The sequence below is a fragment of the Lupinus angustifolius genome, chromosome LG02, assembly GCF_001865875.1.
Source record: "Lupinus angustifolius cultivar Tanjil chromosome LG02, LupAngTanjil_v1.0, whole genome shotgun sequence".
Taxonomy (NCBI): domain Eukaryota; kingdom Viridiplantae; phylum Streptophyta; class Magnoliopsida; order Fabales; family Fabaceae; genus Lupinus; species Lupinus angustifolius.
The window spans coordinates 87,066-112,706 of NC_032010.1; the positions used below are offsets into that span (position 1 = coordinate 87,066).

The following is a 25,641-nucleotide window of genomic DNA, read 5'->3' on the forward strand; positions in this document are numbered from 1 at the left end:
TTCGTTTTTACCACATTAAATTAGAGGATCAACATTTTTGTCCAATGAACTAAATTTGTCTTATCCCATTAAACACAACATTACTCTTACACAGCACTTTATACTTGCATGGATTTGGTATAAATTGTACTTTTAGATTATATTATAAACTCTTATATTCAGTAAGATTATAAAACACAGAAATAAATTAATTATTCTAACTCAACCATGTTCTCTCTTACTTCTTTTTTTTTTATATATTTATTTGTAAGTTTTTTATAAATTAAACTTGTTTTGTTTTAGTGGATCCCAAATAACATATTAAGTCAAAAGTTTGATTAATGCGATCGATAATTGTTAAGACCTAATCCAAACTCGTGAATATCTGCCCAATCTAGTTGAGTTTTCCCTAGCCTCAAGTACCGAGTTCAAGGTCATATTTAATATATATGATATCTGACGTTAGCATGTAATTTATATATTAATTATTTAATTATAGAATTATGATATATATATTTATAAGTATAAAAAAAGTCAAATTTAATGAAAATGAACATGTTTCACATAATAATTTATAAGAGTTTAGGAATATTTAAAACTCGAGAGATAATGAAGATAATATTTTTCTAATTTCACTATGTTCATGATTGAGTAAGCAAAAACCAAATCTCGATCTAACATACTGTCATTTCATCTTTATTTATACTAAAATAATTGATAGATATTTCAAGTATTAATATGCAAAAAATTAGAATATTGACATATTTAATATGAGTCTCACATCAATTTGAGATATCATATAAAACAATCATATAACCATTAAAAAAATAAAATTGGATTCAAATGTGAAGTTAAACCAAATATTGACAATGAAAATGAAGTTGATGGATTTGACCAAATTCCAAATTAAATTGATTAAACCAAATTTCAAAGTTAAATTGATTGAACAAAATTTGAAGTTAATTATATTGAATTATTGATGTTAGAAATTAATTTTGATATAAATAATAAAATAAAAAGGAAGTGGCGGAACCACCATTGGTGTCCTCATTCAACATCTGGAACTGCCGGAACCACCGTTCTCCATCTCCTCTCCTATTCCGCCGCCACTCTTCGATTCACTCTCTTTAGGTAAACATCATTGCATTCCCTTTCAACTTTCTTCCGCTTTAATTTTATTTTTGAAATGGAACCCTAATAATTGAGTATTCTACTGATTGAACATTTTATGCAGAAATTATAATTATTGCGTACTATGCATTTTGTATAATGTTGTATTTATCAGCCATTTTTTGATGAAATTGTATAACCTGAGTCTAGTATGCATTTTGGATCAAGTTTGCGTTGAAATTTTCTTATAATAGGGATAAATGTGAGAAAGGTTAGTTTGTGTCATAGTTCAAATAGTAGCCAACACAGTATCATACATGTTTTATCACAATATCTTACAATCTAAGCTCATATAATCTGTGAATAAGTAATTAGGGGATTCAACTCCTTCACTTTTTTGTGGCAGTAATGGCAATGATGCGTCCGGCCTTATTCCGTTCGTCCCTGCGGTCATTTGCAACTTCTTCCAAGTCCTCACACCACAACAACCACCGTGAAAATCACAAATACCTCGAATCCAACTCATTCCTTGGGAGCTGGCAGGCTCCGAAGGACCCAAAGGAAGCTGAAGCGAAGCTAGCACTTTTGAGAAGGCAATATGCGAAACAGATGAAAGAGGTTCGCAAGGAATACATTCGGGAAGTGGAGCTTATGGCACTCGACAAGCAGCGCAAGGATGAGGCTCGAAGAGAAGCACTTAGGGTTGCGAATGAAGAGCGTCATAAACTTAAAGCTGAGGCTGCTAAAGTTAGAGCACAAGAGCGCCAGATTGCACAGCAACAGTTTCGTGAAACCCTTGTAAGTCTTTTATTTTAATTTCTATGCTCTCAACATCTACAAATTATTTAATTGTCAAAGCAACTGCATGGGTAAACCCTCAATTCACTTCTCCAATGATTATGGTATCAGTAGGTTCTTGAAAGTTTTTTGTTGTCACTTTAGTCCTTGAAAGATTTAACTGCCCTTGAATATAAAGTTCTTTGTTACACAATTTTAAATCTTTTGTTGAATCTCTTGTTGAATCTTTTAGGAATACATTTGTTCGTATTAGGATTTAAAGCTCAATTTCCGCTTCATTTAAATCAAGATGGTTTAAAATTCAAAGTTTGTTATCTTTAGCTAACCACCGAATGACCAAATACATCTATTATCACTTACTGTATGAAAACAATTTATGTCTACAATTTGTAGTTAAGTTGAATTTTCAGTGTTACCATGCAGGACAAAAAGTTGAACTTTAAATGCTGGTCCATTAATCTTAAATCAAGCTGCTAGGTTTTCTATTTATACCTTACAGTTGATTGTTTACCAATGTTTGTTACCTAAGCAGCATTTCTAATATATAATTTCTTAGGCAAGACAGTTAATATTATTTGAGCCTTTGTACTGCAATTATCCTTTAAATGATACATTATAAATTTGTATTGCACATCCACCATCGAAGCCAGTTATGCAATTGCCCCAAATTTATTGTTTCTTGTTTTATTGTGTTTGAGAGAAATTTTGATGAACTTATTGCTCATAGTGCTTGTTTCATGTTTTCCAGTTAATTTGCTAGCATTTAATCTAAATTGAGCTTATTGTCATTTTTATGAATGAGCCAGTTAAAAGAAAGAGCAAAGAAACTTGAACACTGGAGGACGCAAACCAAAAAACATGGTGAGAAGAAGACAGAGAAGAAAGAGTTATTGCGTAAACAGAGTTGGATATGGATTGATGAAGGTGATCTGGAGAAGAAAATACTGGATGCGGCTGCAGCGCAACATTGAGTCTCTTGCACTTTTTTTGCATTGATTGGGGCCTATGCTACTTGGTTAGTAGAATCTAGTTCTATGTTCAAAGCTTCGTTCTAAAGAAGATGCATAACAATGAATGAAAATAAGTCTTATGTTGTTAGTCTTGGGTATTTGGTATTAAATTGCATGTTGAAGTAGACCGGTAATCATTTGGAAGGCTAGTAAACCAAATACTTCAGTTTGTTTTTTTTATTCAATTTAATTCAATAATTCAGACTTTTTTCATTTACTTAATAGAGTGTAACATCTATGCATGCGTTATCAATATTCATTTGGACTAGTTATGGTGAATGATACAGTGACATAATATAAAACTTATACCGACAGTAAGTAAATATATATATATATATATATATATATATATATTTCTCTGCTTAATATTAAAACTCATTCACTTAGAAGTCGTGATGGAACCTTTTCACACCATAAGGTGCTATTGGTGAGTTGAGTTGTTTGGGAATGCAGCCCTAATTAGGCACTAAATTCCTTCCAAGGCAAAATACTGACAAGAAACCAATAGCAAACAAGTACCACAAGGGAAAGATGTAAAAGACTTTGAAAAAAGAGTCAAAGAGTATTTAAAATTGTCGGGTGTGAAGTAGATAGGGTCGGCGATGTGCCTCAGTTGGACGTGGAGCAGCCAGAACTGATCCGCCAATCAACCATGATTTCTGAGGGTTTAAAATAAATAAGTTGACTGCTCAGAAATGGTGTTGGACAAATTGAAGAAACAGTTTTACTGGTTACTCCACGAATGTTTCAAAAGACAAGAAAAAAGTGGTTGACCGTTTATCTGTAAAAATTCATGCAGTTGATTTGAAATGCATAACTCACTACATGTCTGATGGCATAATCAACTGTTCACATATATGTAAACTAAGTAAAAGTTCCTAAATTAAAATGCGCTTTCACTACTCAAATTGAAAGCAGTCTGGGATATATAAATAGAATCCAACACCTCTTTAAGACAATCACTTAGAGACTTAGATAGGCCTTATGCATCAGATTAATTAAAGGAAGAAAAACATGATAATCCACCTAGTGAGTAGTGAAAGAGACAAATAATTACCTAATATGTTTCAATATAAAGATTAAAATGAAAACCACTGGAGTTCAAAGTTCTAAAATCTCTACCCTCTTTTCATTAAAGAGAGGAATATCAATAATCAACATTTAAGAAGGAAAAAAAGAAGTAATCTGATTTCTGGCCAATGGTAAAACAATCTACATGTGCTACGGTTCCAAGGACAATAAAGAAAAGGTGTACAAATATTAACCTTGGCACTTCGGAAAAAGAGTATAGAAGACCAACTAATGACATAACCAGCAAAGAAATACCATAGTGCATGAGTTGAACTGGAATTTTGACTAGTCTTCAAAATCATTATTGTGATCCAAAAGATAGTTGGCTGCCAACTCCTCATTTTTATTACATGCAAAGAAAACCTCTAACACAAGATCTCGATCAAATCCCATATCTTCAAGCTGCAAAAACAATATTCCAGGTCAGCTCTATTTTTCTACAAAGGAAAAGGGGGAGAGGACGTCATGGTTATTATTCATGAAGGATTCTAAAGTGAACAAGTAAGAGTTCATCCACACTTGAAACATTTATTAGATTAAGAGTATGATCCATTTTATCAAACCAAAGATGGATAGACCCTTAGGCTCTACTTGCGAGTTAGATTTTGGAGGGGAAGGAAGCGAAGAATTCAGAGCTATGAAATACACTTTTGAAATGACTCTGAAGTCTTTTATTTCCCTTCTTTCCCCTCCAAAACTCAACTTGCAAACAGACCCTTACTTGCTCACTTTAAAGACAATATTGTTTTTGAGAATACAAATCCTGTTTGACATGTAGCTTCTACTTAACGATACTTTTGTATAAAAGAGCACAGACAATTATAGGAAATAAAAGTAGGACATATCAAAAGTATATGTACAGTGTGTTTATATCGGGTGTGAAAGAAAATAAAAATGAAAGTATAAAAATCAAAGAACTCCAGGTATTTTTAGTTTTCCTAAAGGCTTAATATTTTTAGTTTTTCCTAAACATGGTGAAAGATAATTGTCAATAGCAAAAGTGCTAACAGACATTAGGAACATACATGAAAGCATAAGCAATCATAAAGGAGGTAAACATTCAATCACCATTTATTAGTCCTATTGCTAGGCACAAATCATCCCGAATGCTTCAATTGGATGTGTTTTCCGCCGTTACTATATATATAATGAAAACAAGATGCCAGTTTTAAAAAAACTTCCATAATTTCTTATGGCTATTGGCAATCTTTACTGTGTGACACTACCAAGAAATGCCCTCACAGCCAATGCTGCAAAACAAGTAAGGAAGTCGCAGTTAAAGCAACTGAAGGGACAATATTGTCAATAGCTCACCCGTTGAATGGACTCTTGCTCTTCAGGAGTGATAGCAATGGTCTCAGGCACTTCAGCATCCAACTCACCTTGTAGGTTCCTGGTCATCAAATCACAACACATAAGCCTGAATCCAAATTCAGATGTCTTATAAATCCCGTGTCTAAGCACAGTCTTAACATTATATTTATCAAAAATCCTGAAGTGTTGACACAAGGGATATTGCCATAGTTATATATTTTCAATCCTCCCCCCTCCATATAGGGTTAGGATCCTTTGACATTACTAGTATATCAATGGATAGTACACAAATGATTTTTTTGTTGGCTGAATTCACGTAAAAGCCAGACATTATTGCTCCATCGCCCTAATTCTGATTAATTATTATCCATTTCACTAATAAAGGTCAAGGGCTAAGATTCATTAAGAATTAGACTTTTCAAAGTGTAGACATATTGGTGGCCCCATATGCTTGTGGGCGGGTGTCTTCATGTATTCTTTTAGAACACATTAAGGGTTTTCTTGTAAACTATTGTCTGTTATTTATAATTCTTAATTATGTTAATTGTGAATGAAAAACATATGGAGTTAATTAGGAGCTCATCAGTCAGTTCAAATAATAATAAAGGGCAGCCCATGCACGAGCCTCCTACCTAGTGGTGTCTGGAGAAGGTAAAATATACCCAGCCTTACTCACAAACGAGGAGTCTGTTTCCAAGATTTGAACCTGTGACTTTTAGGTCACAAGGCAACAACCTTACAATTGTTCAGACAATATTAAATTTTTTAAAAAATGAACTAAAATCAGTCATCTTACTCTTCTCCTTCAGGTTCATTTATAAGGCGTAAGAAGTCAGCTTGGTGCTCTTGGATGAGCTGCATTAGGTTTGGGTTTTGCTTTCCCAGTTCTTGTAGCATGGGCTGAAATGGAAAAAGAAAATGATTTATGAAGTCCATTAAATAGGAGAGGTTTTAATCGCTATTTGTAATTACTGGATCTAGAAGTACCAATAGTACCTGCAAAATTTGGGGGTTTGCTTGCACCATTGCTCTCAAAGCTTGGAACTGAAATGAAGGGATTCGACTTTCAAATGCATAACTAAACTAGATTAAAATGCAACTCAGCACTGACATTATAGAAAACAAAATTAAGCTACCTGTTGACTGTTTCGCAAAAAATCCAAGTCGCCTGCGCCAACATCAGGCATACCCTGATTCAAAAACATTGTCATAATTTCATCCTGTGTTGTTAAAAAATTTACTGCAAGGTTAACATTTAATCGTGAGGGAAATAAATACCTCGGGAAACAGATTGAGTGGGTTAGTGTTAGGCCCACCACTAGATACAGCTGGTTGTGGAACCGGTACTGAAGAGTTTGGTCCCTGTTCATCAGTAGGGGATCTGCCAATTGCTGGTAATTCAGCTTGTTCAGGAATGCCCTAACAGATGAATTTTGCATCAATTTTTCAGAAAGTAAAAAGTGAACTTGTGTAAAGGAAAGTATATTATTTGACAAACAAATACATTCTGTTTTAATTATTAAGTTATAAGAAGTTAATAGGAAGCTGTAACCATTGAGCTTTACTCCAAATACACATAAATACAACACCTAGGCCATCCAAAGGTACATAATGTCAGATAAACTTTATGACAGGTCTAATTTAAGTATTTCAAGTCAAATGAATTGCAAAAATATACTACAGTTACAGACATAATTTGCTGCCTCCAAGCAGTTTTATTTCTATTTAACAAGGAATATTGCAGAATAATGATGGCTTCAGCTCATTTACATTGGAAAAACATTTTTTGAACAGAGATATTCAATATTAAAATGCTTCCGCTGGTATTTATTTCCAAATTTCTATCTTCACACTTCCTTTCCTAAACATGTTTCTGCACTATATATAAGAACCAAAGTTTCCTTAAATGTGTTAACCTCAAGCTCAAGCTAAATACCAAAATTAGGTAATATAAGAACTAACTTATAGGGTTATAGCAGAACTAGTTCGTGGCATAGGAACTTTCCTTGAACAAAAAAAGTTGCTGCTCTACTAATATGCCTTCTCTTAAAATAGAACCTTAATGCATGACATCTAACTTATTCCATTGTTTGTTTCATATTGTATTTGAAAAATTATAAATAATACAATGAAGCAGTACAATGAAAAATTATAAACTAGCCATTACTCTTCAGGGCAGTACAATCAAATTTCAAATGAAGCAGTAGCAATTTAGTCTCTAAAGAAAGCATCCAACAGATCACAAGCTATAAAATTAAAAGTCTCCAAAGAAAGCCACGGCCTTTGCAACAACTTACAGAATAGAGATACTCAACAGCCCTTTCAGGATTGTTATAAGCAGCACGGAGAGCACGGATAACAGTTTCCCGGTCCCAACTTCCACCCCCCATTTCTAGAATATGTTGAATAGTTGATTCTACATTACTTCCTGCAGGGAGATTTGACTCTGCTGGGCCATAGATGCTGGGAACTGCACTGCAATAACCAAGATTTACAAAAAAAAACTGTATTTAAGCTCCACTATGATAATAGATAGCACTAACAAATAGAACACGAAATTTGATATTCAGCATAAAACAAACATAAAATCAAGTCCCTCACTGTAGGTAGTCAATCGCATGCAATCACACTGGGATAGTGGAGGAGCGGTGATTTCCGGCTCCTCCACATGACAGGAAGACAAAGCACACAGCTTGGATGGCCGTCACGATCTACTAGTGGTGAAAATCGAAACATTGTCACGGGTGTAGCAGCCGCTCCAACTTACTGCAACTGGAACATTATTTTTTAATGAGAAATTACTGTTTTGCCCTTGTCTTTTAATACGTGGCAAGTTTGTTTCACCCCCTTCCTCATAGTTTTTAAAAGGCTGAAGCCCCAAGAACCATTCAAAGTTTCTTCCTCTAACACAAAACCGAAGCAAGCTCTGATTCTTTGATTACCGGCAGCGATTTCGGCCATGTTCTCTGATTTCTGCCATACCCACTTCTCCTTGCTCCTTCCTCTCATTCTGTTCATTTGAACTTCTCAATCTCTGACATACCCACATCGAGATCTTACATTGCACAATCGTCGCCTCATCTCAACCTCCGACATACCCATTCACTGTCATACCCACTTCAAGAGCTTACATTGCACAGCTATCGCCTAATCTCAACCTTCCATGGACACAACCACTCCCAGTCATTAGACGCTTAACCTTATTTTTCGAAGCCTAGATCCTGGTCTGCTATACTTACATTGAGGTCTTGCAGGCTCAACTTATTTTTTGAAGTCGTAGAAGCTTGGTATGTTATATCGAAAGCCTTAGAGGCTATTACTTATTTTGATTATATTATGAAGTCTTAGTCTCTTTATATTGAAGGCTCGGTATGTTCTGCATTTTTATTATAATTTATGCATGTGTCTTTAATTTGCCGTATTTTAGTATTTTGAGTATTTATATGAGTAGGGTATAAATTACTCCCTCAGTTGCAGGCTTGCAGCAGTCAGCCTGTTATCCCGCTATGATACTTTTGCTTTTCAGGGTTGGCCATTATATGTGATTGACTACCTAGCTCTCTATCTCTCTCACAAGTAAAATGTTGTGATAAAGATAACCATTTTTACAAAGACGGGGAGCTACAGCTGGTGCTGCTTTAAGGTTACCACAATTTATCAGCTATTTTTGAGTATAGAACATTTGATAAAACAATGATAAAAAATGCCAGACTCACGTAGCAGGAGGAGTTAGAACAGGAGCTTGCTCAGCATTGGATTCTCCCCTGGAAGGAAAAAGTAAGAGACATAAAAGAATATTACATAAAACTAGAAAGGTAAAATTCGATTAATCCATTGTGCTGAAGCTTTGAAGCAAAGAAAATAAATATGAACTCACTCTCCAACAGCCGAAGCAGGAGATTGAGATGTTGAAGATGGTAATGAAGTGGGAGGCAAAGAAACTGCTGGTTGGGTTGGCTAAACATGCACATAGCAAGTAAAAGTAAACAACATAAAAATAAAATGAGACTTGAGTACTTTAGCATCATTAAACTTCAACGGGTGGAGTAAAAACAAAACCTAAATAATCATGCAAAATTGAAGATTATGAAAATACTATAAATAATATACAAGAAAACAAATCATGGATTATTAATATGTGAATTAATATAGAGGCAAAGTGCCTATTGGGCACAACCAATCAAACACTTCCATGTTATCAAAATAATTGAAATAACAGTTTTTCTGTCTTTTTAGAGTTGTTATTTTAATGTGAAAGTTTTTAGATTAGTTGTGCCTAATAGGAATGTGCCAATGCAAATCCTTCTCTTAATGTGTAATTGACATTTCAACCAGAAATACTGACTACATCCAATGACTGTAGGACCAATCATAATAACAAATAATCTCCTATATAGATGTTTGACATAATAAAGATTATAAAGATAATCGCTATAAAATGAGGAATTGATGATAAAACTAGACAAACACTCCTACACAAGCATGTACACAAATGAATGTTGAAGCACTAGATATACAAGACTACTGGAAATCATTGCTATATCAACTTGTAATAAGTTTTGACAAGATAACTTAAATGTAAGAATGTGCACCAATCCAAATGAAAATAAATATGAACGAAAAAAGGTTAAAATGCAAAGTTTGTCCTCACTGGGTTTGTAGGTGCAGATGAAGCAGTTGAAGTTCCACCACTTGATGATACTTTATTCTGCAATGGGTAGATCACAGCAGACATTTTAACAGTGAACTAATGGATATAACACTACAAATTAGCAATCTTTAAGTGTGCCCCTTATTCCTCCTTCTCTCCCTCTTTGAGAAAAAGGGTTTTTAACAACAAAATCTCTCTTTCCACTGCATCCATCACCACCTCTAGACATCAAGCAACTTTTCAACAAAACAGTAGTTATTGATAGCTTTCACTTGAGTCCCACACTTTCTTGGAAACAGAAAATAAAATGGGAAGGTTGAAGGTGTTGTGCAGTTCAACCACACTCCAATCCACAAATTGTTGGGCACTCAGAAAGTGAATTTAAGTGACTTTCCACCTTGTAACAAGTAAAAAACAAAATCTTTTCTCTCTCACTCCAGTACTCCTTACCATCTCATACGACAAAAAATTTGATAGGGGTCTTATTTTCGGCCCAACGCAAAGGTCTCCCACCAAGTCCCACACACAAGTGGATAAGCTGTTTCCGGGACTTGAACCTGTGACCTCACGGTCACTAAGCACAACAGTTTTAAGAAAAAATGTAATGAGTGTCATATGCAATATCAAACTACACACTACTATGGCAGAACCATTCTGAAGTGTCATGCTTTCTAGCTTCCCAAATAAATTAAAAAACTTAGGGCATGTCTGATTTTTATTATTATTTTATAATTATAATAAAGAAATTAAATTCTTTAACACAAAACACTAATTCTAAAGCTGACTTAAAACCATGACTGTAGAGAAGAAACAACCCAAGTTAATCCAAATAACAACATCACTCACCTTGCTTAACATGATCACCACAAAACTATTCTCAGAAACTCTATTCTCCTCGAGGGTTGTATCATCGGTGAGCACTTTCCCTTGATGAATAAGCATTTGCTGTGCAGCAGGGTATACATCACCACCTTGTGCTGCCTCTATATTTCTCTTCACATCACCAACCTAACATTAACAATCCAAAAACTCAAAATAAATAAAAACACTTTTCATAATAATAAAAAGTATTTCAAACACTTCAAAAACTAACATTAACAATAGACAAATAAATGTGAATAATTACCACAAGAAAAAACAACCAAAAAAGTTAAACCTAACATTAGCAATTGACAATATAATTAAAGAATGCAGCACTAAATTGCATTTCACGCACATGTAAAGAATGAACCTTGAATCGATATAATTATGAATGTAATTAGAAATACCGAATGTTGGGGTTTCACTTGGATCTGAAAGTGAGTTCCTTTCAGAGTCTTTACGTTAATCTTCATCATTTCTTTCTGCTTTTTGCGGACAACAAAAACTCACAACTACACTTATGTTTATTTCTTTTGTTTTTTTTATATATAATAATATACCCACTTAGGTAATAATAACATTTTAATTTCTACCTTTCTTCTTCTTTTAAATTTTAATTTCAATTATTATATTTTCCCAACTACTTTCCACAATTATAAAAGAGTCATAGCAAATTTAAATATTTTTATTTTAAGAAACATTTTCATCAGTTTAATCTCTTGCACCTTTTGGATATGATTTAACATGATGTTGAAGAGCAAGCAATCCTTTTAACAAATCATCTTTCATTTTATATATTATTTGTGTCAATTATATAATATTATATTTCATAAAAATATAATAAGAATGATAATCTAACCCAAATTTATGGGTATTTGCTCGAGTCCAACCGAAATTTAGCAGAGAAAATATGTCTTGCATGATTTTGTATTTTTTTTTATTTCACATTCTTGGTTCGGGTTGTGTTGGTATATGTAATACTCGATACTAAACTTGTTCATGACTAGATTTTATTCTAATTGTGAAATTATAGTATTATCCTATATATAACATATGTACAACACCAAAAGGGCAAACAAGTCTATTTAAATGATGAAGGACATACTTCGGGTCAAGTTCAATACGTATTTGGGTTTACTCAAAATCCGACTTGGCAAGAATGATAATTGTTTTCACCTCCGCTATAATAAAGTCGTGTTTAGGTTGAGTAAGCAAAAATTCTACCATGGCCAACCTTTTTCCATTCCTATCTCTGATACTTTTTTTTGTGCCCATTATTACACAGTAAAGTAATTACAAAATTAATCAAAAAATTAATATCTTGGTATATTTGGGTAAACTTGTGATAACATCCGTATAAAGTTATGGTGAAATAATCAAATATAACACAAAGAAGTGAATTGAATTGTGCTTTCCAACTTGTGTTGGTTTTAAAAAATTTGGACAAATTTAAAAGTATGTAAATAGTGAAAACTCACACAAGTAACTCATGTTTTTTAGGAAAAGTGATTTTAGCACTATAAGCTTGTCTTGATAAAAACTTAAATAAAAACATGTTCAAACAAAATACTCAGTATCACAAAGAAAAACTCTCCAAGTTAAAAAAAAGCTCCAAAAAAAAAAGAAGTTAGTGGATAAGATATTTTACAAAGTTTTTAATACTAAAATGTATTCGAAGTAAAAATATATCTTACTATATTTATAATCAGAATTTTAAAGTATGGTATATAAAATATGAAAAGATCCTGATGAAATTCCCACTATATAAATAAGTTGAGCCTCCCATCAAATTCCACCACATATCAAAGTTGAAGAATATACCACCATGGCTATGGTGGTCTTCACAATCTTTATAGCCATACTTGTGACTATGCTCCTTAAACTTGTCTATGAAACCCTCTCATGTTACTGGTTAACTCCACTACGCATCAATAAAATCATGGAGATGCAAGGTATCCATGGCCCCAAACCTTGCTTCTTTACTGGTAACATCTTAGACATGTCTTCCCTTGTTTCAAAAACAACCTCAAAAGACATGAAAACCATTAGCCATGACATTGTTGGTCGTCTTCTCCCACATTTTCTTCTATGGTCTACCCAATATGGTATATGTTTATTAACATGTGCATATATATATACATATATTACTAAATATATTGTACATGTAATAATAATAATATAATATGATTGTGCAGGGAATAGATTTCTATATTGGAATGGTATTGAGCCAAGGTTGTGCCTAACAGAAACAGAATTGATAAAAGAGTTTCTTTCAAAATACAGTACTGTATCTGGGAAATCATGGCAACAAAGACAAGGTTCCAAGAATTTCATTGGTGAAGGAGTTTTAATGGCAAATGGTGAAGATTGGTATCACCAACGTCACATAGTTGCCCCTGCATTTTTGGGAGACAGGCTTAAGGTATACAAATAATATGAACCACACGCATCATAAGAACTAGTGTGGTTATAAATTTTGTTTCATTGACAAATGTTAGTATGTTAGTATTTATTTTGGATAATAATACCCTAGTGTGGTTATAAATGGTTTGTCCTAAATATATATATATATATAGGGCTATGCTGGGAATATGGTGGAATGCACTAAGGAGATGCTGCAATCAATAGAAAAAGTGTTAGAGTTTGGGGAAAGTGAAGTGGAGATTGGTGAGTACATGACCAAACTCACTGCAGATATTATTTCAAGAACCGAGTTTGGTACAAGTTATCAGAAGGGAAAGAAAATATTCCATCTCCTCACAGTGTTGCAGAGTCGTTGTGCTCAAGCAAGTCGTCATCTATGCATTCCTGGAAGCAGGTTTGTGACTTTGTTTAGGACTCACTATTTCTGTGTCATACAAATGTCAATGTTTAATGTTGGGTATATTATAGTGTATATTCAATAAGAGGGTATAACGGGAAGAGTTTTTAAGTTGAAAAAGCTTATACAATTTTTATCTTAATGTTTTAGTTCAAAATATGATATCTTGATTTTTTACAATGTCCCATAACAATAGGACTCCCTTAATAGTTAGAAACTTTCCAACTGCGGATCCAACATTTAACTTAGTGGATTATTTGCTTTTTAATATGCAAGTATTTGATGCAACCTCTAATCATCACATTTGGATCACCCACTATAATTTATAACTTGTTGATATATGTGTTAATATTTTTATAAGCAACTAGAATGAGTGGAACAAAGCATGCATTTTTGTATGTTTTTTTATATGTGAAGATAATATAGGATAGAATATGTTATGTGTAGGTATTTTCCAAGCAAATATAACAGAGAGATAAAGAGTTTAAAGATGGAAGTAGAGAGGCTATTGATGGAGATAATACAAAGCAGGAAAGATTGTGTGGAAATAGGAAGAAGCAATTGTTATGGAAATGATTTGTTAGGAATGTTATTGAATGAGATGATGGAAAAGAAGAAAAGAGGGAATGGAAAAAGCATAAATCTACAACTAGTAATGGATGAGTGCAAGACATTTTTCTTTGCAGGACATGAAACCTCAGCTTTATTACTTACTTGGACAGTAATGTTATTAGCCACTAATCCAATATGGCAACACAAAGTTAGAGATGAAGTTAAAAGGGTATGCAATGGTGGAATTCCCTCTCTTCATCAACTCTCCAAACTCACTCTTGTAAGTATCACTATTCACTCTTTTTCTTTTATTTCTTCTATTACTTTATAGAACAAACATTCAATATCATATTGGTGTCTAACTTTTTATGGCAAACAAAACATTTTCATTATTATGATGGAGCGAAAGGTTGTTGAATTTTGTAGTGTATCCACACTTATTTTCAGCTTTCATATAATTTTTACTTTAGTAGTGTCAAGTATGACTCAGTTACTCTTTATAGAACCTACATAATAGTTGCATTTTAACCCATGCACAAATCATTTTTAAGAAAACTTTAATTGGGTCAATGATCTTAATTAACCATAATAGAATGGTCCATACAATATATATATTATTAGTTTTACACAAGTTTAGGCTATAGTTAGTTTTTTTAGCCAAAAGCCTAATAAATCTAAAGATCCTACCTAGCTTTTAATTTATTATTATTGGCACGATATTTGGAAAGGACAAATAAGAAATATTATATTGATCTGATATCTCTGCATAAAGAAACAAATTAAAAAAATAATTTATTAACTATCACCTTTGCACTCGTGCGCCGATAATAGACTAGTAGGCAGTGTTATTTTCAATAATATTTCTCATCGCTATCTTTCTCTTTAGATTGTCCAAGTGAACAAAAGTTAAAAACCTATTAAATTCATTTTGGGTATAAAGTTTGAGCCATAATTTTTAAACTGTTTAATTTATACTCATTTTTAATGTAAAGTTTCTTTTATAGATATATATCAATTATTATATATATATATTAATCTTATTTAAAAGTAAGATAATTATATATGAACAATGAATATTATATTGATAGTATATAAAACTTATATACTACGAAGTAATAAATTATTTTCTTACCTTTTAAAACTATTTGGTTGTGCATTTTTTAGTATAATAAATTTAAAATGACAGTATTTTTATATAGATATAATGAAAATATAAGACCATGCTTAACAAATTTAAAATATATCCATCCAAAAAGAGAAACAAAATAGACTCATGATTAGACTATATTTTATTCAATAGTGATTTGACTGTAATATTCTGAGATATATGTGGCTACCCACATCAAAGCTTTTAGAATTTCTCTTGGATTCATAGAGAGCTAGGAAGACCAAATATAAAAATTATGTGAACTTTACAGCACAACACTAACTATTATGTGGTCACAGGTTCAGCATTTACTTAAGTGTATATTATAAATTGCACCCAAAATAAATAAATATAGAAATCATCATTTGGGGTCCATGTCCAACACAATAATCAACTAGCAAGGAAATTTTATTAAATCACTTTTTTATATAACACTTCCACACCATCAAAGTTTCTAAAATCATCATTATCTTTAACCACTAAATGAAGGGACAAAATAGAAAAGGAAGTGTAAGGCTATATGGTTCAATCAACATAACAAAGATCATAGATCTTCGTACTTATTTTCTATCTCGTCCAATTATAAGTATCACTTAAATAAAAAGAAATCGATTTTGCAGTTGCATATGGTAATCAATTAACCAAAGTTTTAATCGATTTTGCAGTTGCATATGGTAATCAATGAATCATTGAGGCTATATCCACCAGCATCTGTGCTCCCTAGAATGGCCTTTGAAGACATAATGCTTGGTGACCTTTATATCCCTAAAGGCTTATCAATTTGGATTCCTGTGCTAGCTATTCATCATAGTCAAAAACTATGGGGAAAAGATGCAAATGAATTTAACCCAGAAAGGTTTACTTCTAAATCATTTATTCCTGGTCGATTTTTACCATTTGCTTCTGGCCCTAGAAATTGTGTTGGACAAACATTTGCATTAATGGAAGCTAAGATTATATTAGCCATGTTGGTCTCTAAGTTTAGTTTCACCATTTCTGAAAATTACCGTCATGCCCCTGTTGTTGTCCTCACAATTAAACCTAAGTATGGAGTTCAAGTTTGTATGAAGCCCTTGGAGCCATGAGACATCATGAATTCGGGATAAGCTATGTCTGATAAGATATGTCACAATCTTGTGTCATCAACTTTTTTTGGTCGAATTTTGTATCTAATAAATAGATATAATATTTGACGACCAATCAAATTTTACAACACATGATTGTAGCATACATTACTTAGCCAATCCACCTAATGAAATTTAGGTTTGAATTTTGTTGTCAGTAACATACTTTACTTACTAGGTAATGTAATTGTAAGCTTGAAGAGGTTTTTGTCTTGTATGATGCGGGTGAATTAATAATAGAAATTTGATGAGGTTTCTTACAATTCTTTTATTTCATTTTCAACTTTTTTTACACAATAATGAAGAGAAAGAGATGAAATAATGATTGCAAGGACTAGGATAATGTAAATTAAAACATTAATGATAGCACACATATTTATCTCTCTAGTAAACAAATTGAGTTAGTAGGCCAATATTATTAACATTCAAATGTAACATGAGATAGATAAATAAATTGGAGGATATGTTAAGATAAGCTTTTAAACAATGTCCATTTACATATTAAAAATGACATAAATAGCTTATGATGAGTACAATTATGCTCCATAGAACTTTAGAATTATTATATGATTCTTATAATATACTACCTATGTCTCTATTTAGATGATTTAACAAAGTGGTATATACTTTCCACAATGAAAAATAAGCCAAGTTGTGTGTGACAAAAATGAAAGTAGGGTCAGCAACTCCATTTTCTAGGGCACCTTATCATCTGCTTCCACCACTCCTCTATTTTGCTTTTCCCACTACTTGGTTTTTATCATTCTTTTATTGCAACCATCATTTCTTTATGACACTCCTTCACATCTAAATGTAAATGAAAATGTGTACAATTTTCATAGGAGAATGTTAATTAAGGATTGAATAATGTTTGAAATTGCATGCATAAATCATAATAATACCATATACTAAAAACCTTTCCTTTAAAGCTTTCAATTCTTTCAATGAAGTTGACTTTAGTCCATGACCACCTTGGGACTTGAAATGTGCATATGGACTCAGCACTTCCTATAGAAGCTTGCCAACCCCAATAAGTCAACGCTGACATGTTAACTAGAGACTTTATCACATTCATTGTGGTTGCATGGGAAAAAGCAGACCTATAAAATGTGTCTCAATTTTATTTTATAGTACTGAATAAATTTTTGTGTATAAATAATATCCCTTTTAAAATAAGGAATTAATCACTTATAAAGTGTGTGAATGTCTCTTTCAATAAATATTATTTTGACCATCAATTGGTGAATTGATTTAATAATCAATAACTAATAATGAAATTTTCATTTAGGTTGAAGTTAAAGTGGGATAAGTATTATTAGAATAGAAGAAAATATTTAACAATATCTTAAATTATATTATAGGAAAAATCTAGATGATACATAGATATAGAAACAAAATATATCACATCTTAGATTTGTTTAGAGTATCTTAGAAGATCTCTTAGGATTAAGATTACTTTATTTTATCTTCTATGATTTATTTCTTATTTAATTAGGAGTCTAGTATTAATATAAATATGAGTTAATATTATGTTTTTTATATCATAACATTACCACTTCATCATTTACAATATTATTAATACAATTTATTATTTTGAGATTCTTTTTTCTCCTTCTATATATACCTCAACCCTCTAATTTCCACAAGTAATATGAAAGATGGTATTGTTAATGGATCCACACTTTGGGTTCTTTGTGTTTAATGTCATTCTATCATTGTGGAGGTTAGGTGATATGTTTCATATATGTATAGGAAGTTATATAAACAAGATTGTAAGAATGAAGAAGATAATGGAGTGCTTCATGTGGAGTTATATATATATAATTGAAAAAGATTGCACTCAAAGAAGTTTATAATATATAAATGGTTCAAACTTGAATGAGAAATTATTGCGAATTCGAAATTCCAAATATTTGATGATATAGCATTGAAAGCTCAAAGTTGTGTCTAAAGGCTTTCAAGTCAAGAAGATGAGTTTCCACTTTTAAATAATAAATTTGGTTTAATGTAATTTTTATATAATCAAATTACTTATAGATATCAAATCATGCTCCACCATGAGTATTATTAGTCCCACCACCATATCTTCTTCCTCTCACACTTTGATTACCACAAAACCAACAAAATCAATAAATAATGCATCCTTCTATATTAACCAACAAGTGCCACACATTTCAAAAGGACAAGTAGTAAAAAAATTGATCCACATGCCCAAACACAATGTTTCTTCTTAGAATAATTCAATTTTATATTCAAATCCAAACTCTAATTTTTCCTTTGTTACATGCTTGCTTGATTCGGTGAATGATCATTATTATTTACTCGACTTTGTCTTACAACATATAGTCCCTACCTTAAACATGCTTAAGACTTGGTTTATGCTTCATATCGAAACAAAAGGTGATTTATCTATAATTGGTGGGTTAACATAAGTGTTAGATTCCCAAGAAGACCAAAATGTCAATGATTCGATTATTATGAGCAACACTTGTTGAGAGGGACAACCACGAAACACGAAAGTGATTAATTCTTTACCATAAGGTGAGAAGATACTCTTGATAGTACAAAAAATGTTAATTACTCATGCTAGGGGATAGGGCAAACCACATCGAACATAAATGTTACTTTAGTAACTGCCACATCTATACATGTCTCCAGAAGATCATCGACAAAACAAATTAGTACTAACAACCTTACAAAATATCATTATAAGGATAATTTCCTGCAACTCGAATTTATGACCTTGAGAACTTAAAGTCATAATTTTCATTCAATTCATACAAAATTCCTTAACTTAACATGCAATTTACAGCAGCTTTCCATTATCACTCGCATATAGTGTGCTATTTGCACCAATTGTCATACTCAATAGGATTCATATTTAGCCACTATAAAATGTCATGCAATGTTTGTTTTTTCCATAGAGACTTGAATATCATTGAAAAAGAGGAGCGTATATAAATCATCAATGATGAAACCATTATTTAAACCAAAGTTAGCTATTATAAATTATGAGTAAAAAGTTAAGAGGTACGTGCAATAACTATTTCTCAGCTATATATGCATCATCTTTGACTTGTAGAATAAAATCCAACCAACTTATATGCTAGAGTTCCTAGATTATGATTGAAAAAGTGTTGATCTTCTTTTTATTTTGGGCATATTAAAGGCAATATATTTGATTAGTGTTGTAAAATCAATGAAGTGATATTATAAAATATTATACGCATGATGATGGATAGGTCAATGTGATTACGTGAATCATCCTCACAATCTTGTGTGCCACTGTTCAGGGTAAACCTTGTAGGGTACCTATGGGCCAAACACAGTTTTTAAAAAATGCTGAGTCTTACATGATCTTAAAATAAAAGAGAAAAAAAATATACACATTTATAGGGTTAATTTTTATACATTATTATTATATCATTCATCATTAATATTTAAATTTTTATGCCAACACTGATAAATATTACACTCAATGCCTTAATCTGTCAATGCCTTAATGAGTTTGCACTCACATTCTTGAAGTGATGTCTAAGGTAAATGCCCTTTGATGAGTTTGCAATATAGTTCCATTGAATTGACAAGCCACTACTCTGTAACCCAAAACCATGCTAGTTAGTGACTACCCCAATATCCTATCTATTATGAAGACACAAACAACAAATTATATATGGTAACTGTGTGAACAAAATCTCCATCGTAACGAAGACGGAGCTCTTGTTTCCTCATTTGTTTTCAATAATAAAAATGTTATTTCATTGTAATTAAAAGAATAATATGTCATAACAAATTGTATTTCTTTTTATTTACGAAGCATTTGTCTATATAATAATAGAGATGATCCTTACTATTATGAATAATGATGGACACATTATGCATTTAGTGGGCAAGTGGATGAATACTTCATTGTTAGATCATGTGTGCCAAAGAGTCTAGAGATTCTACTACAAGATGGGTCTATCCAAATTGTTGTAACACAGTACCAAGGTTGTACTTATCCTGTACCAAATGGAATATGTTCTCAATTAAGTGACAACATTTTGCTAAAGCTAAGGATTAGTGCTTTGGTCTTTTGCCCTTTTTTTCTTCCTTTTACTAGTCATTTATATGAATTTGGTAAAATAAATTTATTTAAACTGATTTCTAAGATGAGCTTTTTTCTTCTTCTTGAAATATTTGATAGAATTAACCAAAATATAATAATTGATTAAAATTAGGTCATTGCTGCATAATAATGTAATGGAGTTTAAATTGGTTATGTAACTTCATTTGGGCCTTTGGCCCATTTATTTAGAAGGAAACGGAAATTCATTCTCATTACTTTCTTTGTTATCGGAGGAGCTCAAAGGTAAACCCTTTTCTTCACTTCACTGCAAATTTATAATTAATTAATATTTTATTCGCAATTTTTCTGTTCATTTTGGAATTGAATCCCACTTTACTAAGCCACTGCATGATTTTCTCAGTTACTGGAATACTTCTATCGTTGTTGTTGTAGATATAGTGTTTGATGAAATGCCTGTGTGTGGTTATTACATATTCAAGTCTCTGCTGTTTTTAACCTCAATTTTCTACATTCATTAGTTTGCTATTCTAAGCTTTAGTCTCCGATTTTATACGATGATTCGAGCTTCTATATCGACAATGACACCAATATTGTTCAATAAGGTGGGATCAGCTCCATTAATCATTTGATCAAAAAAAGCCATATTGTTCTACGATAAATCATGTCCGTAAAAAGAATCATTTACATTTGTACACGAATTGCGTAAAATTTAGTGGTTCGATTGACTCATTTGTTTTCTCTCTTCAATGTTGCTACTTGAATATTCAAAAGTTATTAAATTAAGTGATGCATAATTAAATAGATGAAATTCATACACTGTATGCATATATTTATATAAAACAGTACTCTAAGGTTGATACTTAATATGCTTTTAAGGATACCTAAAAAGATGCATATTTGTATTCGTACTCATTTTAATATTATAGAAAAGTAATCGGTATGATTATTCTTACTAATGCTCCCCTGTAATTTCAGATTATACATACTAAATTCAGTATCATAAAAAATAATCAGTAGTACTTACCAATGTTCCCCTTTAATTTCAGATTATATACACTCCATAGTTAATTAATCATTTTTTCTCTTTATTTAATCCCCATCCTCTGTTTGTTTATTTGTTCTTAATATTTCAGAATTAATGCAAATTATAGATTATTGATCTTGATTTGGAGTTAGATAATACATTAGTACTAACACCTCAATTGAAATACTAGTATTATGTAGACGAAGTCATTCCGCTTCATCCAAATGTGGATGAGTGACTTGGGTGTGAAACATAGTGTGGTTAAGCTTTATGGTTCCTTTAGACCTGTTTCAATTTTTAATATTCTTGAGTTTGTAATATCCCATTTGCTGTCTTTGGTTACTTTGCAGTTTTGTTGTCTTTTACTACTTTCAGTGCACACTTAAATAATGCAGCATTTATAACCTTCTTTGTTTCCTTCATTTGTTCAAAATGCAGAGATGGAAACAGAATCATGTGATACAGTGCTCATTAGGCCTCTGGTAAAGGCCAAAGTTCAACTTGGCATAGAATCATATTCCGTTCAGGCAAAAAAAGGTTCTGTATTATCAGAGCAGTTAGTTTCATTGAAAGAGCAAAGCATGGCCATATTGAAGGACTTCATAACTAGGCATAATGTTCCTCAGGATGTCCCTGATGAGTTATTGGAGGCTTCTTCAGAAGAAGATGATAATATTCTTGAGAAGCCTCAAGTGAAGTCTAAGAAGACTAAACTCACTTAGTTCTTCAATGTTTGTATGATTAAACATTTAGTTATTTATTCAAAAGTTTGCACAGAATACTTTTTGGTGATACACTGCTTCTGTGTAATAGCTTCTAGCTCTATGGAAATGAGATTTGTGTCAACATATGTTTTTCAGTGCTCTCTCTTCCAGTTATTTATTATTGACAACTTGGAACCTTCAACCATTTGAATTAGTAAGTGGGTATATGCATGAACCTAAAATATCCTTGTATTTTTTATTGCCAAATCTGTAGTAATAGATTGGGGCAGCATCATTCACCAAAACTCAAGGGGAGCATCAAATCGTCACCCTTGAAAGAAACCGTAAAATGTGAGGGTGGCTTGAAAGAGTGTGTATTATTTTGCAGTGATCATTCATGTTGCTCGGGTGAGTCACATTGTGGGTGCAGACTTGGTCGTTTTTCCGCACCCACAAAGCTTGTGGTGCCCCTCCTCTGCTAAGTCTGGTTTCTGTGAGGTATATGTAGTTGGTGCCCCTCTTCTGCTAAGTCTGGTTTCTGCTAGGTATATTTAGCTGTGTTATTAATATCGTATTGGTCATCAAAATGGTTAGGATACGAGTATAGCGGTTCAATTAGTAATTCACTGGTTAAACTGCATATTGATAAAGTTAGATATACATATATTTCATACTATTGGATACCATTGGAGCTGGACTTTTGGAGATGCCTAAGGAAGTGTACTAAAGTACTCTCTCCCCTTTTTATAAGTGTCCTTCAAAGTTTTATTACACACTTTTGGAAAGTCAATTTAGAAACAAATATGGTAACCACGTGATAGTGTTAGTTTGGGTGATTTAAAGCTTCAAAAAATAGAAAAACGTGGCAGGTTCTCCCCCTCCTATTAACCCAACCTACCACCCCAAATGATAACAATAGTCTATATATAGTAAAAGCATTTCAATCATTCTCAAAAGTAAGCAATTCCTTTGTTTTTCTTTCATATGGCTTCTCCCATCATAACAATCCAAGAAAAAAGCCTCATTTCTCCTCATTCTTCAACCCACTTATCTCTCCCTCTCACATTCTTTGACCTCCTTTGGTTAAGGTTCCATCCTGTTGAACGCATCTTCTTCTATTCATTTCCAACCACACACTCAAATGACCCATCTTTTTTCTTTGACAAAATAGTTCCAAACCTCAAAACCTCACTCTCACTCACCCTACAGAAGTTTCTACCTCTTGCTGGTAACATCATTTGGCCTTCACATTCACCAAAACCCATCATCCAATACAACCCTGGTGATGCTGTGATCCTACTCATAGCAGAATCCAACGTTGATTTCGACCATGTTTTACAAAACTCACCATGTGATGCTTCAGAGTCACGTTTTTTGTTACCTAACTTGGAGTCTTCAGATTCAGCTGCTTCTGTTATCTCCCTGCAGGTTACTCTGTTTCCTAACAGAGGGTTTTCTATTGGTGTAAGTACACACCATGCTGTTCTTGATGGAAAATCTTCAACCATGTTTATCAAAGCTTGGGCTACTCTGTGTCGAAGCGGCGGTGAAGAAGAAGCTCCATTAGAGCCTTTTTTTGATAGGGATGTCATTAAAGATCCAACTAAACTCGACCTTTTACTCACGGAAAATTGGACAGAAGACCCTTTTGATGATACCAAGAAGACAAGAAGCTTGGAGATTCTATCATTTGTGTTTAAACCAAGGGTGGAGAACTCGGTTCGCGCCAAGTTCGATCTCAGCAAGAGGGATTTGGAGAATTTAAAGAAGAGGGTGTTGTCAAAATGGGATGAAGTGGATCATGATGATGAAGTAAACTCAAAGCCACATACTGTATCATCCTTTGTTGTTACTTGTGCTTATGTCTCCACTTGCATTGCTAGAGCTATTCAACAAGCTGAAAACAGTGATCAAAAGAAATTCGCTTTCGGTTTCGCAGTTGATTGCAGGGCAAGGTTAGAGCCACCAGTCCCTGAGAACTATTTTGGAAATTGTGTGAATCTTCATCTAGTAGATGCAAAACCAGAGGATTATGCAAAGGAAGATGGGTATGTGATTGTTGCTAAGAAGATTGTTAGTAAAATAAAGAACTTGGATAAAAAAGGTGTTCTTGAGGGAGTAGGAACATTGTTTTCTAAACATGAGAGAAGGGCTAGATTAGGAATAGAGTTAATTGGAGTTGCTGGGTCAAGTAGATTTGGAGTATATGAGACAGATTTTGGTTGGGGAAGGCCTCAAAAAGTTGAAATTACTTCTTTGGATAGAAGTTTAGTGATTGGCATGGATGGGAGCAAGGATGGTAAAGGTGGAATTGAAGTTGGTCTTGTTCTTAACAAAGATGTTATGGATATCTTTAGTAATCTATTTCATGCAGGTTTAATATAAGCTCTATCTATTTATAGCAACCTATATGTATAATGTATTTGAGGATTGTTATGTTATTATTTACTACTTTTAGTTTGCCTTTGGATTTTGTGTCTCAGACAAATCTGCTCTTGTATTATATACCTCATGTAATTATGTGTATTTATTCTAATAGTCAAGTAATCATTTGTATTTTAAACCTGAATAAATACCCGCAATAATTTTGAGAATAAATTTTATAATACTTGTCTTGTGGATATTCTATTAGAACTTTAAAATTATAGCATATCACAAAATATTCCTAATATTAAAGCTTATATTTTCTATTATAAATTGATTTTATAGACTCTACTTGAAAGACATTTAAAAATACAAATCATATAATTTTCTATCCAACAATCAACAAGGTCAACACAATTTTCTATGTAAAGAGAGACATTGATATTCTTATGTTAATGTAGTGCTAGATTTTTGTTTTAGGGTATTAACATTCCTTAAGTTAAGAGAGTCTTAAGTTGGGTATTAGCTTAACAATTTTTGTTAAACTATTATTAGACATAAAAATAAAACGTATAATTCGAATCCTTTAATAAATAATAATTAAATAGTGAATATTTAAATAAGTGTAAGATATATATTGATGCTATTAATCAAGGTATCATTTCAATATAAGAAAACGAGTGGTAAAATCTCTCTCAAGACAAAAGTAATTCCCAAACATTTTAAATCTAGTTCAAAGGCCATAATATTCAAATTAACAATAGAATACTATTAACTATATAATATTATGTATATGTAAAAAATAATGTTGGGAAAGTTGAGCAAGATGTTAAATCAGAAGAGGTCCCGTATTAAGTTTATACCGATTTAAACATTAAACCGTATGGTTTGACAGTATGATTTTATATATAATTAATAATTTTTAACAATATAAATGTACGGATAACATATATGTTTTTAACCATGCACGAACAACATACATATTCTTAATTATAAATGCATATATAATATGTATTCTTAATGTAAAAAAATATCACTCCAT

General features: G+C 32.3%; 5 protein-coding genes across 8 annotated transcripts; 4 read left to right on the forward strand and 1 right to left on the reverse strand.

Moving 5' to 3' along the window:
- LOC109329569 lies at window positions 1,006-2,868 on the forward strand. Its single transcript, XM_019563260.1, has 3 exons — window positions 1,006-1,110; window positions 1,496-1,887; window positions 2,694-2,868. Exons 2-3 carry the CDS (start codon window positions 1,498-1,500, stop codon window positions 2,856-2,858), a joined length of 555 nt encoding a protein of 184 aa, XP_019418805.1. The 5' UTR covers window positions 1,006-1,110; window positions 1,496-1,497; the 3' UTR covers window positions 2,859-2,868.
- Window positions 3,946-11,335, reverse strand: LOC109329484 (ubiquitin receptor RAD23d-like). Of its 3 annotated transcripts, none has more exons than XM_019563168.1 (12): window positions 11,202-11,332; window positions 10,780-10,941; window positions 9,934-9,990; window positions 9,160-9,239; window positions 8,999-9,046; window positions 7,580-7,757; window positions 6,561-6,701; window positions 6,419-6,472; window positions 6,279-6,326; window positions 6,079-6,182; window positions 5,283-5,361; window positions 3,946-4,370 (listed from the first exon to the last, which is right to left on the reverse strand). In XM_019563168.1, exons 1-12 carry the CDS (start codon window positions 11,268-11,270, stop codon window positions 4,254-4,256), a joined length of 1,137 nt encoding a protein of 378 aa, XP_019418713.1. In that variant the 5' UTR covers window positions 11,271-11,332; the 3' UTR covers window positions 3,946-4,253. The 3 variants fall into 3 exon arrangements, with proteins under 3 accessions (XP_019418713.1, XP_019418720.1, XP_019418727.1); XM_019563175.1 differs by lacking the exon at window positions 11,202-11,332 and adding an exon at window positions 11,060-11,083; XM_019563182.1 differs by lacking the exon at window positions 6,079-6,182 and having other exon boundaries at window positions 6,242-6,326; window positions 11,202-11,335.
- On the forward strand, window positions 12,617-16,558 carry LOC109329463 (cytokinin hydroxylase-like). Its single transcript, XM_019563146.1, has 5 exons — window positions 12,617-12,899; window positions 12,990-13,216; window positions 13,371-13,612; window positions 14,063-14,447; window positions 15,980-16,558. The coding sequence occupies exons 1-5, from the start codon at window positions 12,620-12,622 to the stop codon at window positions 16,397-16,399; spliced, it is 1,554 nt and encodes a 517-aa protein (XP_019418691.1). The 5' UTR covers window positions 12,617-12,619; the 3' UTR covers window positions 16,400-16,558.
- On the forward strand, window positions 20,727-22,412 carry LOC109329532. 2 transcript variants are annotated; one of them, XM_019563231.1, is made up of 2 exons: window positions 20,727-20,789; window positions 21,970-22,412. In XM_019563231.1, the coding sequence occupies exon 2, from the start codon at window positions 21,972-21,974 to the stop codon at window positions 22,251-22,253; it is 282 nt and encodes a 93-aa protein (XP_019418776.1). In that variant the 5' UTR covers window positions 20,727-20,789; window positions 21,970-21,971; the 3' UTR covers window positions 22,254-22,412. The 2 variants fall into 2 exon arrangements, with proteins under 2 accessions (XP_019418776.1, XP_019418767.1); XM_019563222.1 differs by lacking the exon at window positions 20,727-20,789 and adding an exon at window positions 21,488-21,570.
- LOC109329589 (phenolic glucoside malonyltransferase 1-like) lies at window positions 23,205-24,722 on the forward strand. Its single transcript, XM_019563281.1, has one exon. It carries the CDS (start codon window positions 23,220-23,222, stop codon window positions 24,618-24,620), a length of 1,401 nt encoding a protein of 466 aa, XP_019418826.1. The 5' UTR covers window positions 23,205-23,219; the 3' UTR covers window positions 24,621-24,722.